The sequence below is a fragment of the Glycine soja genome, chromosome 5 (assembly GCF_004193775.1).
Source record: "Glycine soja cultivar W05 chromosome 5, ASM419377v2, whole genome shotgun sequence".
In the NCBI taxonomy this organism is placed as follows: Eukaryota; Viridiplantae; Streptophyta; class Magnoliopsida; order Fabales; family Fabaceae; genus Glycine; species Glycine soja.
In genome coordinates this window covers 42,072,596-42,092,781 of record NC_041006.1, presented here as the reverse complement: position 1 = coordinate 42,092,781, position 20,186 = coordinate 42,072,596, and the positions used below count along the sequence as shown (strand labels likewise).

The 20,186-nt window shown below is 34.0% G+C and overlaps 1 protein-coding gene across 1 annotated transcript; it reads right to left on the bottom strand.

Moving 5' to 3' along the window:
- Positions 1-124: 124 nt before the first annotated feature.
- LOC114411405 lies at positions 125-19,000 on the bottom strand. Its single transcript, XM_028375098.1, has 17 exons — positions 18,741-19,000; positions 17,981-18,094; positions 17,723-17,794; positions 17,537-17,580; positions 16,598-16,733; positions 13,229-13,294; positions 12,582-12,661; positions 11,739-11,838; positions 10,559-10,734; positions 9,570-9,610; positions 9,451-9,479; positions 8,586-8,655; positions 8,389-8,478; positions 7,337-7,578; positions 6,932-7,058; positions 4,112-4,161; positions 125-1,977 (listed from the first exon to the last, which is right to left on the bottom strand). The coding sequence occupies exons 1-17, from the start codon at positions 18,771-18,773 to the stop codon at positions 505-507; spliced, it is 2,943 nt and encodes a 980-aa protein (XP_028230899.1). The 5' UTR covers positions 18,774-19,000; the 3' UTR covers positions 125-504.
- Positions 19,001-20,186: the final 1,186 nt, after the last annotated feature.

The window sequence follows — 20,186 nt, the reverse complement described above, 5'->3', positions numbered from 1 at the left end:
TTAATGAATTTTAAACTTAATAAAGACAATGTGCATTGATGTGCAAATGAAGTTATAAGAAAAAAAGATCAACCAGCAAATATGAGAATCGAGAAATTAAAACAACTGAAAGATGGAAACAGCGTAGTGTTCAAATCCATGGATCCTTGTTGGTAGGCAATTTATGATATGTGATTAGAGATCCAAATGGGGATCTCACTCAATCTCAAGAACATATATATCATGTGATCGTATACTACTTACAGACCCAAAATACACATTGTTAAAGCTAAGCTTTCCCTCTACTTGTGCTGCTCATAACAAACAAAAATGGAACTACCTTTATTACATATAGACTAATTTCAGCGATCGCATGCAAAGGTATATGACACCTATACTTTCTGATCCGAGCGTCACTCCTAGAGAGCACATTATTTATCATACAGCTTAGCGATCAAATATTTTACTCACTAGAGTTCGACATCTGCAATGCTGTCCACCAATAAAAGCTCACGGTCTTGTCGCTTATGCAGCAGATAGTAGAACGGACTCAGCAAATGAGGCAGAGCCATTATTAGGTGCTCCCTTTATCTTGAGAATAGAAGTAATCAAATTATAAATCTCAACATTCTCAAACGACGGTATCTTCCTCCCTCTAGCAAATCGAGGACCATGTCCAATAAAAATAGTCCTCATGGAGAAAACCGCATTGTCATAACCGTGCGAACCGCCACACTCTTGGCGCTTGGTTCTCTTCTGCTCAACCTTGAAACCTTCCTCAATCAACCCAATTATCGGCGCAATCCGATTACTCGCGGCATAATGAAGCCGACTAGGCAGATCCTCCTTCAAATACACCCTCAAAAACTTCCCATTGTCAACCTTCCCCGAGCTCAACCCTTCATTCATCTTAGCGACAACATCAGCCGGATCATTACCAGAAGGTGGACGAATTGCAAGCACAGGAGTATGCGTCACAACCCAATCTTTAGGAACATCAATCCAAGGAGCCAAATCATCAAGGAAGATCAACTTCTTATCACAAGTACCAACCATTCCATGATCACCAACCATAATAACACTAACATCCTCAAAAACCCCTCTTTCCTCCAAACCCCTAATCAACCTCCCCATCATTCTATCAATCCTAGCAACAGCCTCAGTGATCTGAGGATCATCAGCACCAACCTTATGACCCTGATGATCAGGGTCCTCAAAGTAAAGAGTCATGAAATCAGGAATCTGATCACTAGGCAAATCAAAGTACCCCAAAACCGCATCAACCCTATCCTCAAACGCAACAGAAGAATTATAGTGCCTGCAATAATTGAAAGGACAAGACCAAGGACCCTTATTTACCTCAGAACCAGGCCAGAAATAAGTTGCAGCCTTTAAGCCGTTTTTTACCACAGTTTCCCACAAGGGTTCCCCGAGCCACCACTTGGGGTCATGGCTGTTACCCATGTAAAAGGGTTCCCCAGAGAGTGGATCGGTGAAGTGGTTATTAATGATGCCGTGGTAAGCAGGGTAGAGGCCAGTGGCGATGGAGTAGTGGTTGGGGAAAGTGAGAGAGGGAAAAACGGGAATCAAACCGGCTTCGGCTTCGGTTCCGTTAGCGATCAAACGGGAAATGTGGGGTGTTGGGGTTTTGAATTGGTAACCGAATCGGAAGCCGTCGGAGGAGACTAAGAGGACGACGGGGCGTTTGAGTTTGGACAGAGGACGAGCCACGAGGAGAGGAGAAGGTGGTGGTTTTGAAGAGAAGTAGAGAAAGGCGAAGGCGAAGGATGTTGATAAGGCAATAGAGGTGATGAGGATGAGAGTGATGAAGAGGGCTTTGTGGGAAGAGGAAGATGGGGTTGAAGAACAAGAGTCGGTGCTGAAGGAAAGAAGACATTTTGATGAAGGAGAGTCTTGGTCGTCGTGGTCTTGGGTTGGGATTGGTGTGGGCTTTGTTGAAGTCAATGCAGACAAGGGATTGGAACCCATGTTGGTGTTCTATGTACTAATGTTGCTGGTTTCTTCCGAGGTTGTGGTTAAGGGAAGCTCGGAAGAGAGAGATTAGGTAGAAAAGAGAGAAGCTTGAGTAAGATCTAATTCAATTGGAGCGTAGTCCTGTGAAAGTGTTGGTTGGAGAAGGATCGGTTTCAGAGTAGAGAAGACAATGTTTAGAAGATGCTGAAAAACAAAGGAAGGACCACATCGTGCCAATCATCAATGGACAACAGCCTACCAAAATTCAATGATATTTAGGGTTAAGAATAGAAAATTAAAATTATTAACAAGTAAATATTCTTTTTCATAAATGTTTTTACTTTAGATATTTAACATCAGTCTTCAATGGAATCGTTTTTTTTAACTTTTTTTACTAAATTTTCATGTCCCATAATATTAAAAGGAAAAACTAATTTATTCTAAACACTGTTGTTCAAAAAAAGATTATTGTAAACAATAACATGAGGTTTAATGATTAAAAAATTAAGCTATTGAAATGGAGATGGATTTGCCAAAAACTCACCAAATACACCAAATTTGTTGACCAAAAACTCCAAACACGACATGATATTATGGTATGTTTGGACGGAAGTATGGAAAAAGAAATATAAATACTAATGTTTTTTTTTATTTGATTGAAGAAAAAAAAATAGTTTATAGAGACAAAAAATTGAAAATTTTCTTGTATTTCATTTTTTTTCTCAATTCAAATTTTTAAATTTTTCTTTCCTGTTTTTTTTTCTTCAATCCAAACCGAGGATACCTGATGGAGGCGGGGGATTTTTCAAAATTAAAATTTACTTTAAAAATATAAATATCTATAATTAAGTGTTTTCAAAACAAATCAAGAACATTCAGTACAAGTATATTAACACAGAAGATAAACTGATCATTCTTTTTTTAAAAGATCTAAAATTATATATAAATGTCGATTGTCATATTACATATCACTAATAACCATTAGTTTATAATAAAAATGGCCCTTAAAAAATATAATAAAAATTGATAAATAATCTAAAAATTTTACAAAAATGTTGTATTAGTTATGTTATAAAATATTATTGAACTGAAATGAATCAAGTTACTCACTTTATTATTTTTTAGAATAACAGTAGTTAACAATTATTGAAGAAGAATTTGATTTCATCAAAATATTAGAAAGTAAGAAAAAAAGATAATGTTTTGTTGTGACAAAGGTCATTGCTGAGTAAATAAATTAATATTATAGAATTCATGTTTGATTTTCAGCTTATAATAAATAAAAAAATCAATGAAAGATAGTTATCAAATGAGATTTGTCTTTGATAAGTGAGACACTTATCATATGTCACTTGGGAAAAAAATTAACATTTACAGCGCATACCCAAGGATCGATGGATAGTTTTCTAAAGTTTTTTTAACACTTATATATATTTTTAATATAATAATTCCGGTCAGAATTTACAAATTTGAAGTTTTTTTAACTCTAGACCTAGGTTTCATCTCCGTTTCAGCCAAGAGGAGTGGCAGGAAAATATTCTTTAACACACTTCTTTCTTTGTTAATAATGACCGAAATTTAATGAAAATTATTGGAAGAATCACAAGAGAAACACGGTAAATAAGACCACATCCACATGACTTCCTTCCTTTGCTCCTAAGTCAGAGCTGTACATATGTCCTTTTCTGAACCACTGACTGCTACATCCAACTAAAACGTTTCATCTAAGTAAAGAGTTTAAATTTTATATATATATATATATATATATATATATATATATATATATATATATATATATATATATATATATATGTGTGTGTGTGTGTGTGTTTATTTTCACAAATATGTTTGATAAAATTTAACCACATCAGGTAAATTATTTATTAGATATCAGATGTGATTTAGTGTAAAATGTTTGAATACAATAAATAAGGAAGTATAAAAATAGGACTCACTGTTTTTGGCTTGGACACATTTATCATGATATATACAACAAGCATCAAGGCCATCACAAGGTTTTTCCCCGGGGCACCCACTATACAGAAGTCCACAGTACTTGCCATATCTCAATAGAGGCACTGTCATTCCAAAATTTCATTACATTTTTTTTTTTATTTCTCCCAAACACATCATATATAAATGTGAAAAGCAATAGTACCTGAACAGAAGCTTGACTCACATGTTCTATGTTCTGCTGCACTCTTTGTTCTGCAATTGCAAATAAAGAGGAATTAGAGAGTGTGTTGTTAAATAAAGTGTTTGGAATTAAAAAGATGAAGCAAGAAGCGAACCACAGAGACAGTGATTCCAGTGGTTTCAACTCCTATGTTGAGGGAGAAACGGGAATGTTAACAAGTTGAGGACAAAGGTGCAAGAAAAGAACAGGAGTCCCTACTTGGATAACTGGGATGGAACCATTTTTGTGGAAAGAAGAAAAGGTAGAGAGAAAACTGAGATTAATGAAGGGTGGTTTTGCTTTAAGGCTCTGATTTATATGAGATACTACAGTGCCAACTGACAAGTAAGGAAGAGAACTCAGAAATATGAGAAGTTGGCAGAGCTCAGAAAGAAAGATGGGAGGGTTTGTGTTGTAGTAGCACGTGACCTGTAATTTCATCATTATTTCAAATATTCTCTTCTACTATTTTCTTGTCGCTCTGTTCTTGCTATAATTAGCTGCATTCCATTCCATTTTTATTTTTATTTTATTAATGGGTGGGAGTGGGAGGCCAAAAATGCCTAAACACAAAATAAAACTATATCAGGAACAAGAAACTATTAAATAGTTCAAGATTATAACTTGTTTATAATTCTTGTCAATTTTTACTTGATATCTATTTAGATTTTTAAATTTTAAAAAAGTTCATGATAATTAATTGTTTGTTATGTAAAAATTAATAGAGATCATATGATTCAAGACTACTTAATAATGTAAGAGATAAGACTGATCTATGCATATAAATTACAAGCATAATAAGGATGGAGAGACAATGGTAGGGAAATTCATAAGATCAAAAATCACTTGAATGTTGAAGTTACATCGTAGATAAAGGCAGGTCAAAAGGAATGAAAGATAGGGCTAGGTATGGATCTAGGCATCTAGCAGAGAACTTTCATGGGTGCATACCTTTCACCATTCCAAGTTCCAACCAATCAATTTTAATTGTTTTTTATTTATCATAGCACTCTACTAACAAAAAACAAAACTAGTATTCCAACAACAAATAACATTTTCTGATAAAAAAATTAACTAGATTTGGTACATTCTGGCCAATCTTGGACTCATTAGAACCTACACGATGATTATCAATTTCTCACAGATCGACCATAAACCAACCAAGGTTCTCCACTAATTAATCAGACTGTCACAATAGTTCTCCTCATATCTAATCAGGATAGCCTTTCCTAACTTGAACCGTCAAATAAGAGCGGAGTATTTTACTATATGCTAACCCGATGAGAGAACAATATATATAACAGTGAGGTGTTTCTACTTTAAGTGGAATAACTAATGAATTTACCTTGTTCCATTGCTTGAATATAATGATCAATAGTTTGGGTTTTCACGGATCATTAGGCTGTTAAATGACAAATGAAATACAAGTTGGTTTTTATTATTATTTCGATGAGTGTCAAAGAACTATAAAATCTCACATCTTTGGTGAGATTGATGGTTGGCCCTTCTTTTGAAGAAACTAGTAAGGAACCCTGCGTAGGCACAAGTCATTTTGGTTTATACTTTTTTTTCCTGATAACTTATGAAATAATAAGATGAAAACCTATGTAAAAGAGCAAATGCGATGCAAACTTTTATATTAGAAATTAACATGATACCATGCACAATAATAATAGTCATAAGTGAAGTTCATATTTAATGAATTACAGGCTAGCTTAAAAAGATAGAGAGACTAAAATTTAGAGTATATTGGTACATTAACCAGAGACTTGATTTATCCATTGAAATATGTTCAAATAGGATTCTTTTATGGTGTTGTAGATGAAGATGTCATGGTAGATAAAAATAACATTCTCCTACCATTTCAATTTTTACAATAAATCATGCATCAAGTATATATTTTTGTAAATTCTCCTACTTCACAGAGGAAAAAAAATTCCCTGCTTCATTTCATAAGAAAATATTCATTCCATGATAGATAATATAACATATTCAATATATTACTTTAGTCACATGTTAATAAGCAAGATTTTATTTTATTTATATTTAAACTGTTATAACAATAAATTAAAGAAGTTTAGTTTCTCTCTAATAATTTAAATGTTATTGTAGTTTTCAGTGAATTATTTCTTCTCTTGAGTTGAGTATAAAATTCTCAAGAAGATAATTTTGCTTGAAATCACTCGTTAAATTGGAGCAATCATGTCTTGTTAGTTGATCGTGCTTGGTAGTTAAGTCAATTAAGTTTTATTAAATAAAAAAAAACTAAAGATGTGATTTTTACGTGATAGACTTCTAGAAAAGATTTTGTAAACATGTACGCAAGTGCTACAATTTTTCAAAGAACTAAAGAATGAAAAATATAACTTAAAAAAGCTAATTAAATGCATACTTTTATTTTATTTTATTAAATTAAAACTTAAATTACAATACTACCCTTAAAATAAATTAGTAAAATAATTAAGATATATATAGAAAATATGGATTACATTAATTTTGTCACACATCTACGACATATAAAGTTGTGAATTGCGTACCATCATCTATTAGACTACAAATTTTTTTTTTTCTAGCCCTGGTGCAGCGGTAAAGTTGTGTCTTGGTGACTTGTTGGTCATGAGTTCGAATCCGGAAAGCCTCTTTGCATATGCAAGGATAAGGCTGCGTACAATATCCCTCCCCCATACCTTCGCATAACGAAGAGCCTCTCAGCAATGGGGTACGAAGTTTTTTAGGTTGCTTTTACTTAGAGGCCTCAGGTCTCTGCTGGACCACTACCTCACCCTCTTCATACAACCATACCTTTCACACAATACCTCTTCATCCTTTTTAATAAAGAAACATCGGGGTTGAACCCCTTCAAAGAATCCATATAATTCTTAATAAGTTTCTGGCACTTTTCTGCCCTAAGAGCCAACCGAGCTTTACACTGATAATATATCAAAAGTAAACTCTAAAATATATAATAAGTTATAAAATTATTAAAGGTCCATTATATTAATTTTATAATCTAAGGATTATAACTACATTTCACCATCTAAAATACACCTCTTTCAAATCTAATAATGTAACGTGAGTTTATTCCAGGCCATGAAATACAAGGACAGAACTAAAAGATTTGATGAATTACAATGATATTGACAGCTGCGATTGCTATTTATAAGAAAGATGATGAAATAGAAGTATTAACGGCAACAATGCTGTTTAAATTACACGTGCACAATCACCAGATTCACATATCAAAACTGCAGTGTCTTTGCTTATTTGGCTTGCTAACTCTGGCTGTACCTTGAGATATTCACTCCTGACAAATGATGCAGCTTCAGTTGCAAGGTCAGCCTCCACAAATGCAAGGCAACACCCTCTAAACCCAGCACCACTGAAGCGCGCTCCCAATACACCGGGAGCCCTCAAAAGGATCTCATACAGTTGAATCAGTGGTTCACAACCTTGTAGACACATCATCATTCAACATGATCATCAATAGTTACTCTAACATCTAATTATCCAAGGATAACTTGTAAGTTAAGTTTCGTGTCTCATAAGTATTAGGAGATGTTATTTTCAAAGCACGCATACAATAAAAACTGATGAAAAATTTTCAATTGATTTAAATCAAAGCTGATGAAAAATTATTCATGATGCGTTTGATTAAATTATTAGATTCCTCTTAAAAAATCAGCTGTTTCATTATGGTCTTCTGTTTATCGATACAATCCAGATATACTGCAAATGATAGGACACCAACAGCTCCAATCTAAAGTTTGGGGTAAGGTAAAATTAAATTTGGAGAACTAAAATAGAAAATAAATATTTTGCTTTGCAGAGAATCTGGATTCAATAGTGAACATTCCATCATGTACCAAGGGCTTGGAAGGAAGCTTTAGGAAAGCAAGTAAGAAAAGGTTCAGAGGAAAATATAGAGCCGTAGAAAAGGAAACGACAGAACGAAAAATGTTTCGGAGTTCTAAAGGGAACAACACAAGTTTAAAATTCAACACTATTTAAGTATATAGCCCTGTAAAATGTTATTGGTTTTCACGCTCAATTTTTTTTTGTGTGTGTGCATGTGTGTAAATTTTCAGGGCTATATACTTAAATATGTGCAGCCAGATATTGGAAAATTATAAAACTGCATAAGAAATATGTTTTTCTACCCCATTTTGGTTTCCTGTACTTCATGTCACTTTCATATTAGAAGAGCAAGAAGATGAAATTTCAAAACATTCCAATAATGAATTTGGGGATTTAGGTTATACCACATTCATAATTTTGAATGGAACTCCGACCAGAAGCTGTAATAAGCATTCCAAAATCTTTTAACCTGCCCATCGCCCAAGCCTCAACTCCTGGGTTAAAAATTAAATAAATTATGTTTATAGAAAAAAAAAAGGTTAAATGAGCAGGGCATAAACCCTCAAGATGAGATCTATCTAAGCTATTCAACTGATTATACCTTTCAAAACTCGCATATTCTCAGAGAAATAATGCTCTGCTCTTTTGGCTAGATCAGGTTCTAATTTGTGCTGCACAAACAAAATGTAGGAGTACTTGATTATGCTAAAATCATAGTCGGGATTTATAATATACAACATATGAAAGAAGCATTAAACATCAGTAAATAAGCTGGAACAAGTAAACAGGTTCAATTAACTAGCATAGCAAAAAATCTATAATACTTTCTTACAAATGTTGATATAACATGCACAAGAGAAAAAGATCGGAGTGACAGAAATGAGAATGTTAAGATGGATGTGTGGACATACAATAAAAGACAAGATACGGAATGATTGTATATGGGAAGTGGTTGGTGAATGGTGTAGCACCAATAGAAGAAAAGATGACAAAAAGTAGATTAAGGTGGTTTGGACATATGCAAAGAAGGCCAAGGGAAGCACCAATGAGAATAATGGACTGTATGATTATAGCCCAGTGAAGAAGAGAAGAGGGAGGCCAATAAGGACTTCGGAGGAATTGGTTGGGATAGATCTCATGGTAAATAATATTTCTAAATTTTTAGTCTTTGACCGAGCAAAATAACATTGGGTAATCCATGTAGCCAGACTCACCTACTAGGACAAGGCTTTTGATGTTGTTGTTGTAGTGCATAGATTCATAGAAAGAAAATATCAGTGCATTTATTACTTTTCTACAGTTATACAATTTTCAAAATCATATTCCTTGAACAAAGAAACTTATTTATTTAGCTATACATTTCATGTTTATTGTGCCATCACCCAAAATATAAATTGTGCATTATTATATCACAAATTTTGTAAAGATCTGCATACTTATCAATTTAACATGCCAATGCTTTATACCTTGTGAGCCTCATATACTTCTGGATCAACTGCTCAGTGGAAAAAAAAAATATCTTAGATCAGTTAGCTATTTAAAAAAAGATATAACTAGGTTCACAGTGAGAAGGAAAGATACTGACCATTAGATAGGATGGGCTCTGTTTTGTAATCTCCAGATGCTCTGCAGAATGAATAAAAAATAATATAAACTTCCTGGGCGTTGATTATCTCTCCAAATTCATATACATCAATTTAGTTCTAATTGTAAATTGGTTTCAAAGGGAGCAAAACCTTAATAATAGGAAACTGTATGGACCTATACCTTGGCGAGGGGGAGTATAGGAACCAAAACCCAAATGAGTAAAAATTACTAAGACAAAATTTAAAAGTCTAGTTTGACTTGCATAAAAATAAAAAATGATGTTCAAGCTTAACTCATTTATTTAAATGAGCCAAATTTTAAGTTTTGGTTTAGCTTGTTTTAAAAATATTAAACCCAACTTATTTTGCTTGTTTTATAATTATTTTCCTTCTCTTTACCAAATATCTTCTTGAAATATCAATCACAGAAGAGCTAACTTGATTACCTTGCTAATGTCTTATATGTGGATTTAGTTATTATTGCAATTAAAATTTCTACCATGCATCCTTTAATAAACTAAGCGACCCAGTACACAATGCTCCAACGTAGTGGGGTTTGGGTAAGGTAAATGTATGCAGCCTTGCCCCCACAAACAGAAAGACTGTTCTAGGATTTGAACTCGTGACTTTTAGGTCACAAGGCAGCAACCTTACCATTGCGTCAAGGCTCAGCCTCATCTTTTAATAAACTAAACTGATGCAAATTTGACAACATCAAAAATTGATTCGTGAGAGATCTAATTGAGATTAATGAGGAGTAAAAGGTATTTTATCCATTTTGGTAATACCACTTCCATCCTCTAGCTCAGTTTATTGACACCCTTTTGTAAGTGTAAAGTTTGGCATTTGGCAACAGCTCTTTAGAGTTAGACACTAAAAATTTAGAAATGTCAAATATTTTGCAATGCATGTAAAGACAAGTTCTTATTAAAAAAAAATGAATGACAATAGTAATAAATTTGCAAAAGAAGAAAAAAGAAAAACTTACTCAAGAAGAATTTGTGCAGCCTCTCGACACTCTGCAACTCGCTTGTTATATCCAGGGTTATTCATCAAAGCTTGCTTCAACCCTGAAAGTGCCAACAATATTCTGGTTGCTTTTGGTTCCCCACTCTCGTTGTATTCTAGAACCTTTGGTCGGTAAACAAGCTTATAATCTTTGGTCTGCATGTGCAAACTAACACATGAAAATAGAGGAAGGACAACGATAACAGGGAGAAATTATTTGTAGCATAATTATTAATTAACACCATTATTTAATAATGGCGTTAATTAATAATTGTGCTAAATATTTAATTTATTAATTATGCTGACATGTCCCCCTATCTAAAGTAGGATAGAAATAAACCCACTAGGGTCAGCCTAGTGGGGGGGGGGGGGGTGGAGGCTAGTATGCATGGCATCATAGATTTAAACCTCAGTGCAACATTTTTTTTTTCCTAAAACAGCTTAATATGACAAGCTAAATGCCACAGAAAAGTTTTAAGCAAAACAACAGTAAAACAAAATCAACAAAATAAACTAGTTATTTACATCTTCAAAGATATCCAGCTCATCCTTATCCAAGCAAACAAAAATATTTTTCAACTTTCATGTATCTGAATTAAGGACGTATCAAAAATCAATGCCTACATGAAACAGATCTAGCAATTAATACAAGTTTGTGGAACAAGCAATTCTTTATATTTGTAAGATGACAACTTATGCTACAAGTTAGTGGCAGAATTTTGAAGTGTTTTGGCTGATAAATTCAATTGCCCCATCATTTAGCAAGTCCCCTACTCTTCCAAAAAAATAGAAGGCTTTAGGGTCAAGGAACTTAGAGGAATATATAAACATTGCCACTGAGGATTTGGTAAATGATATCATCGGCAATTTATTTCTTGGGGGAAAGTGGGGAGGTGAGCCAGTCTAGTTTCCCTTGTATATTTTACAATGACCTACACTGTTCGATTGCTTTTCAAACACATACTCTCTCATTACCACCCTCCATATAGGTGAAAAAGATGCATAAACAAATATATGGACACAATAAGAAGCTTGAGTGACAAAAGGGCACATGATCAACATGCCAGATACCAAATCTAGTTCTGTTACTGATGGGTATGCTTCAAAAAATCAAAATACATTAAGAACTTGTGATAACAACACATTAATCCAGGTATTACCTTGCAATTCATGCACATCAAACAACCATGGCTTGAAAGTAATATAGCTGATTGGTCCATTATGCCATTTTTCAGACCCAAATATTCGTTCTCAATCAACCTATAAAGACAAAAGTAACATTAGAGGACTGATCTAATATCACCAGACAATTAAGAAATGACTCAGTAGCATATCTATGATCGCAATGAATGAAAGGATGAGGATCTAATTCCTTTTAAGCTTTGGTGGCATCTTAACTTTTCAACTTCGATTTTGAGCTTTGGTAGCATCTTAACTTTTCAACTTCAATGGTAACATTTTAGAATCATTTTACTCTCCAGCATAGTGAGTAACTAGCTTGCAAAGACGTGTAACAAGATTGTGAGAAGCAGAGATTAGAAGGAAAATATTTCCCTTTTTCTTACAAACAGCTGAAAAGCACCAAAGCCTTGATAACAGAAATATGCAAACAATAATGTTGGGGGGCAGGGGGGATGAAGACTGTTAAAATATTTGACTGTTTTGTATTGATGAAGACGTGACATTCAAAGTAAAATTAAAAGGGGCAATGCTAAAGAGTGCACTGGATATTGGTTAAGGAGCATTTAGTACACCTTATCAAATGCTTTCAATTACTTAAGAAATTCTGATGCCTTTGACAGCACTGATTCATACATTTGTCCGTGGTGATTGACTTGGTGGTTGAAGGGAAAAGGGGGCAGGGAGAGGTCGTGGGTTTGAATCCCTCCCATTGACAAAAACTAACAAACTAGCAACTAACATTGGCCGATAAAAAAAATACATTTGCCCATGGTTCAAGAAGAATGCATAGTGACTGTCTCCAAGGACTTGGATAGACTTACCTATCATAATCAATATTTTCTGTGGGAGATATTACTAAATCATTTGCATATTGCAAAGCCATGAGGCAAGCTACTCCAACCTGCCAAACAATGAAAGTTGAAATACCCAGAGAAAGTCAGAAGACATGGGCAGTTGCCAACAAGGATCTATCAAGGTGTTTTTCAAAAGAAACCAAAATGAACAGCTTATTAAAAAACAACAAAAAGAAAATGAGCATAGGATCAGATTAACAGATATTAACATTATTTGGAGAGTCGAATAATATATTGGGATCTGGCTGTAATTAAGGTATTATTAGTAATTCAGGGTTATAAAAGTATTTTTATTTTTAATAAAGCTACAGTCAAATAAATAAATAATAATCATTTCTTCAATCATCATTTATTTTGTTACTACTAGGAATTAAAGTGCACATGGATGCACAAAAGAAAGCAGATAACATTGACAACAAAAATTGCTCTCCTCTCCTAGTTCATCTTCTGTTCCAATATCCCCATACCATGCTTGAAAGTGAATTTTGCTCAAGAAGCTAAACTAGCTAGATCTTCTTCTGATGAAATTTTTTTCAATTATTACAAGTCCGTCATACTCATAATTTTAAGGACCGAATTAAGAGAAAGTAGACAGGGAGAAGTCACTATCTTACTGCAGCAGAAGAGCTTAAACCCGAACTGTCCAGACCTTCAGAACCACATATGTATCCAATGATACCCTGGAAACATTGTAAAAAGGATGGGTGGGAATACATTTTGAAATAACAGAAAGAAATTGCATGCAGTGATCTTCATTGCAAGAAAACCAGAAATACAACACAAGCAGTTTCTTATTTTCTGGCCATGAGGTTGGAGAAAAGATATTTACAGTTGCACCCATCTAACATTTACCCGAGAACCAGTCCTATACAAGATCAAGATGACAGAGGTAAGTTCCATTTTGTTTTCTAGTAAATCAAATGTCATCATCAATAATCTTACTTGAAGAACAACAACAACAAAAAGGTTTTATTGGGAAGGAAAGTATTTATTACATCAGAAATACAAAAGTGCAATAAATATTCTTTCCCCAATAATTTAACTTTTAGTTGCTACGGCTGATGTTTTAAAAAAAAAAAAAAAAAACTAATCTAAACTTTAAAACAATTAAAAAAAAATGGGATGTGCCAAAATAACATCTCATAACAGGACCCCAGACATAGGATCTAATGACCCCAAACTTTGCTAAACATGACAACCTTGTGCAATGCTTAAAATCTGAAAGCATGTTGAAAAAGCAGCCAACTAAAATATCACAAACTGTATTGCTTCCATGAAGTCCTGAACAAAAATAAGCAACCTACAAACATAATACATCTTCCAGTACTTTCTGATTACAGAAAATCTTAATAATCCCTTGGTTATTTCAAGCTATTTTCTTTCTTTTGTATAATTCAGTTGGCCAGCTATACAACCAACTATACTCTATAATAGTGAATGTCATACTTTAAAAGGATAAGAGAAAAAAGTGGGAGTAGCAAAAAATAAGATGGATAAGTGGTCGTTCAAGAAAGGATAGAATACAAATGATTGTGTACAAGGAGATATTGATATCTGAAAATTAGTTAAGATGGTTTGGATATGTGCAAAGAAGACTAATGGAGCCGGAGGCACAAATGAGGAGAGTAGATCACATTGTTAGCCAGGGAACCCATTATTATTCTTGTTTATATTATATGTTGTAACAATTAGAAATATAATCAGCCTATTAATTTTATACATTTAGAATTCCTAATTAGGTTGTCCGAATCAGGGATTAGAATGAATTTGTCATTAAGAGTTGAAAATCAATCTGGACTATTTATAGAGGAGAATAGAATCAAAGAAGGCATCAAGCAAAAATTTCTCGACATGGTATCACGGATCTCCTACCTTGAGACTTTAGCCCTCCTTCTATGACAGAGTTGTACACCTTCCAGCAACGGGTATCACTCTTCCTTGTTCCTTGCCTACTATCTTGTGCATTTTTGGTTTTGTGACAACAATGATGTTGTTCGTTTGCAATTTTTTGGTTTTTTGTCGTTCAACAGTGTCTTGGTTATCTGGTTCGCAATCCCTAATTCTCGTTTATTGTTTAGTTCGTGATTCCTAGTTGTGGTTTGTGGTTCTTGATACAACTCGTCTTGTGCTCAATGGGGACAATTTCTAGTTCTTGCTATTCGTGGTTTTCTGGTTTTGATCCCGATTCTTGTTTGTTGTTGTAGGTTCCTTATGGCAACAGAGAACCCTTGTGTCCACTTTAGTGGCAAAAACTATGGAGCCTTGAAGTTTCAATTCAAGATGTTTGTGAAAGGAAAAGGCTTGTGGGGCCATCTAGATGGGACTTCAACTGCTCCAGCAGACAATACACTAGAGGCATGGCAGATCAAGGATGCCTAGATTGTAACTTGGATCCTCACTTCCATTGAAGCACCCTTGGGTCCTTTTTCTACCTCTAAAGATATGTGGGATTACCAAAAGCACTTACAACCAGGACAATGCTGCAAAACGAATTCAATTGGAGCTTGACATGGCTCTATTTGGATAAACTTCTTCATAAACACTTATCGAAAAAGAAAATAATAAGGTAAAATGAATCAAGTTTTTCCTATAAGTTAAAATCAACTTATGCACTTAAACATTTATAAAAGTTTTCTCATCTAACTTCTCCAAAAGCTAACATGTATAAGTTGATTTTAACTTATGGGAGGAGTTTAATACATTTTATCGTCTTAATTTCTTCTTCTATAAGTGCTTATGAAGAAGTTTATCCAAATAGGAGCATAGCTACTTACCATCAAGGAAGTCTCTCTATTTAGGATTATAATTGTAGGTTGATCGTTCCACTATTTTACATGTTGATGTTTCCAAAACTCTCTTATTGTTGTTCAACAATTCTATGAATTCAGCAAACAAGATCAATTTCTAATGAAGCTTTTTTGTTCAAAGGAGAACCTTTCAGACCACTACTACTTCAATGGGCCCAACCTCTACTCCTGCAACCTCCAGTGCAGGAACTTTGACTGTGGAGAGTGTGCAGCAACTGGTACTATCTGCTCTTTCTGCCTTGGCATTCGAGGTAAGTCCAATGCCATCTTATCTCAACACTGATTTGTTGATTCTGTGGTCTTTAATCACATGACTAGTTCCCTGAACATTTGAACAATGTTCGCACTTACAATGACACCAAAATATTCAAATTGTTGATGGTAATACTCTTTCTATTACTTCTGTTGAAGACATTAATCCCTCCTTTTGAGACGTGTTAGTGTTCCTTGGACTTGTTTTGAAGTTAATTTCAATAGGACAACTGATGGACAACAATTGTAATGTTAACTTCTTTCATGTTGGTTGTTTTATGCAAGATCAGGCATTAGGGAAAGTGATAGCGAGGGAGCCTAAAGTGGGCAGACTATTGCCTCTTCAGTTTTCTCTACCAAGTCTTTTTTGCTTGTAGTGGTGTCCCAAATTTAAGGATTAGCATAGAAAGTCTAATCATCCAAATTTCACTGTTTTTGGATTGTTGAATAATAAAATTTCACTGAATTAATTTTAAATACAAACATAACGAATTTTTAAAATTATAAGCACAGTAAAAATAATAATTATGAAAAAATAGCTTCAGTCTGATTTGCTAGTTGATTTTAGAGTTTCACCAAAGAACTCATAGGGAAGTTGACAATAACCTCTTGCTACTAAGGTTCATACTTAGATAATATCAATACAGAATGGATGGATCCCTTTCCCCAAAATGTACAGAACATCGAACTTGGGGGTAATTATGCCTTTTAGTTAACAATTTTTAAGCCCTAAGTAAACTAAACTGCAGAGCATAAATATTCAACTTAAAAGTTGTCTTGTACCATCATTCTCATAATCAAAGTGAAAGTGCAAGTTAAACTATATTATCATATAGAGCTGCTATCCATCTGATATACATATAGCACAAACTCAGCATAATCAAGTGATGAACAGAAAGGTGAACCTCTGGCATTATATCTGACCTTAGAAAGATTGTTTCCTCTACTCTGTAGTGCATATACGGCTCCTCTAGCATAACGCCCCCAGTTACATTGTTCCTGTAGCTCTGATGAATCTTTGTCCAAACTCTTATCTTTTGGCTGCTGAATCTCATCAACTCTATCAAATATCAATCACTTTATAACTCAAAACTGGGCAAATTATATAATGTTCTAGATAACAAAATTTTGCAATAAAAACAAGAATAGCCCAAGATCAGAATGACATTAGAAATGCATGTCATAGCTCAATCGACACTAGCCCTAAATCTTGAAGATTTGGGTGTGATGATGACATTGGAGGTTTGATCCTCCATCAGACTGGCTATCCCCTCCCCTACCCAGGTACTCGCACCTACTATGTAACTCAAAGAAGAAATAAAGAATGGCAGTTGAAATCATATACCAACTACTACTTAGAGAGCCCATCATTCAGCCATATACGTAATGATGGTGAAACTTCACATCATTTGTCAATTAGTAAGAGTTAGCATTTATATTTCATCTTCATTAACCATTACGAAGCATGTATTGTAATCCTAATGATTTGGTCAGAGGTGGCACACATGTTAGGACTGTGAGGAAGAGGGGATTACTACAGTTAGGATATTGATTAGTTAGTTAAGGGGTTAGTTTGTCAGAGGGGTTTATTAAATATAAATAGGGGAAGAAGGATAGGAGAAAGGAGAAATCCTTTGTGAAGGGGAAACCCTTGGAGGAGAATTTTCTCTCCTATTTTTTGTTCTTTTCATCCTATTTAATAAAATTCTTTCTTTTCTTTGCCATTTCAATTCTTGGTTCCTAACAACAAATCTAAATAAATGCATCTGGCATGCATTCACTCAAGATAATTTTATAAGAAATGGAATAGAAATTTTTAAAAAAATTAAGAAACAGCAAGCTCTATAATCATTGACCACAGACCTGAACTTAACTTCTCCCTCAAACTGTCCAGAACGAATTACAACCTAAAATAAAAGTCCCAGAGATCATTCATCAGACAAATGAAGGTATCATGAATAATGAGTCTGTGAGCGTAGGAAGCATATAAAGTGAAAACAGGAAAGAAGTTAATTATGACTTTATGAGCATGAAAGAAGTCAACTTTACCTGATTACTGCCAGAAGGAGCAAACCCCAGAAGTATTCCCTTATTGATTGTCATAGCTGCAACGGTCCCACCCTGCAAATACCAAAAGAAATTGCAAGAGAACTCCTTCAAATTTCAAATGAAAATTGTGAGAATAATGCCTGGCAACTGAAAAGGTGAAATTTATCTGCCCAGCACCACCGATCTAGTACATATTGCTCAAGACCAACCCATTGAGTTTCTTTTGCAATAACATAACAGAAAGAGATATTAAAATACCTGATGATCAATGTGTGCCCCCAAAGGACATATTCGATAGGGAGATACCACAACTCGAACTTCCTCTTTATTCAGATCCACTATTTTCGAAACTCTCTCTCTCAATTCATTTAGCTGCAGATTACAAGTAGATCAATCACAAGAGTATCAAACAGTATTGGAAAGAGGAATAGTTGATCAAAAGGCAATTCTTCTTCCACTCCAACTGTTCAGGTTCTCTTTAACATTTGTCAGTTATTTTCCACTTCCATTGTAACATTCCATTCGTCAACTTTCGAAAGGCTCAAAACATTATGAATTAAATAAGTTGTTAGCACAATACAGTCATGCTACACATGATCCTAGGTTGAGCCACAATGGAGAGGATTCACCAGAAATCCCTTGCTCACGATCAATCAATTTTATTATTAATAGAATAATATAATATCCAAAACCGATCCAAACACTCTTGCCATCTAGACCAAGGTAAATGCGGAAATGATGTGCAGTTACCGATCCCTACGCAACTAAAGAAACATTGAGTGGGAAAAGACAGACAAGTACGTTATCATTGATTTAATGATGCGTACAACACAAATATAAACTTCCAGCTGAATATGCCAATTGCAATATGCAAACTAAACGATGCAAAAACAAGAAACAGAGTTCAGTGAAGAAACAGAAACAGCTTCAGGGCGTAGAAGAAAATTAAGTTACGCAAAAATGAGGACGAATTAATTTAAGGAGCAGATCAGAATATAAATAAGCACAAAACAAGCACCTCAGCATCAGAAGGCCAGCACCGCGAAGCCATCTCTGCAACAGCGAAGGGAAGATTCAGAAACAAAGAGGAGATTTGGAAAACGAACAGAAGCACATGCAGTTTTTGGGATGGTGATAGTGATGAAGCGGTGCACTTTGGCGCATATACATATACATATAAATATACAAATGAAAACGATCAACGGTTGGTGAAGGTGCAATATCAGACAACTCGCAGTAGAAAACGCATTTATTTTTTGTATGACATGATATTTTATTGATCATACGAACCCTCTGCTCAGGACAAATTAGCACACAGTCTAAACCATGCTTGAGAGAAAAACTGTGAGGAAATAAAAAATTTCAAAATTTTATTTCTACAAGTCGATCTTTTTTTAATTTTTTTTCTTTCTCTCCGATCTAATAAAAAAAAATACATCATGTTTTCTTCCTTCCTATTTTTTTTTTCTTCTTCCATCTAAACATACCATTATAGACTGTATTTATTATTTTTTTAATTTTTAGAGTTTTTGGTTTCTCAATCGGATCGTGAGATTTTGATTTTAAAATTAATTATCGATTAATCTTATTTAAAGTTTCTTATTTTCTTTTAAAGATGTATTATATGAAAAATAGAATTTAAGTCTTTTCTCAAAATTGCATCCATTGAGTTATTATTATTATACAGTATATTTATTTAATAAAAAAAATAAAGTTAGGATCCCGTGTAAATTACCTAAATCATTTACCTGTAAGCCATCTCACTAAGTTTGACAATCAATGTCTCTATATTTTAAAATTATATTATGTAAAAATAATAACACGTGGTGGTATATTTTTTATTAATATTTTGTAATGGAGAAATATCAGAAAAATGTTTTTGAAAATTTACTAAAAATACAATAATTAAGAAATGCAAAATCTCTTAAAAAAATATTCCAAACTAGAGGACAAATCGGATAAGATTGTCTACTAAGCCTTGGCTGTATGCAGCAGTGTGAAATTTTTTAAGGTCGGTTGTTTTCTTGCGTCAAATGACACTTGGGAAATATAATTGTTTCCCGTCGTTGGATGATCTAAGAAGACTTTTAAAGTCATCTAAATGAAGGGTATATGATCTGTTGCATGTAATATCTCAGTCTCTCCCCAGTACAGTGTATAGGTGTGGGACCCGATTCCGTATCTCCGAATCATACCTACGAAGCCACTTTTCACGTTTTCATTGAGACAATATATTCTAGGCAGGGAAATGAAAAATGGAAAATGCGTGCTCATATTTCAAGATGTGGGTTTAATTTTTTTTAATTAATGTAAGCATCTTGTTAATAATTTGTAAGTCTTTTTAAAAACATATTTTCACTCTTAAAGTATATTTTAGTTATGATGAGTTCTGGGGTCCAACTTATCAAAAAATAATTCATAAAAAAATAAAAGATAGTGACACATGTCTATTAGTAATAGGTCA

Bases quoted from the DNA above. Each gene is read 5' to 3' on its own strand.
- LOC114411405 (XM_028375098.1), bottom strand. From the start codon at position 18,773: ATGGCTTCGCGGTGCTGGCCTTCTGATGCTGAG. The intron at 13,295-16,597 runs GTCAGATATAAT...CAATGTTTCCAG, and splicing joins GAGGAAACAATCTTTCTAAG to GGTATCATTGGATACATATG. The intron at 1,978-4,111 runs GTACTATTGCTT...ATTAGTACATAG, and splicing joins TGAGTCAAGCTTCTGTTCAG to AACACCAACATGGGTTCCAA.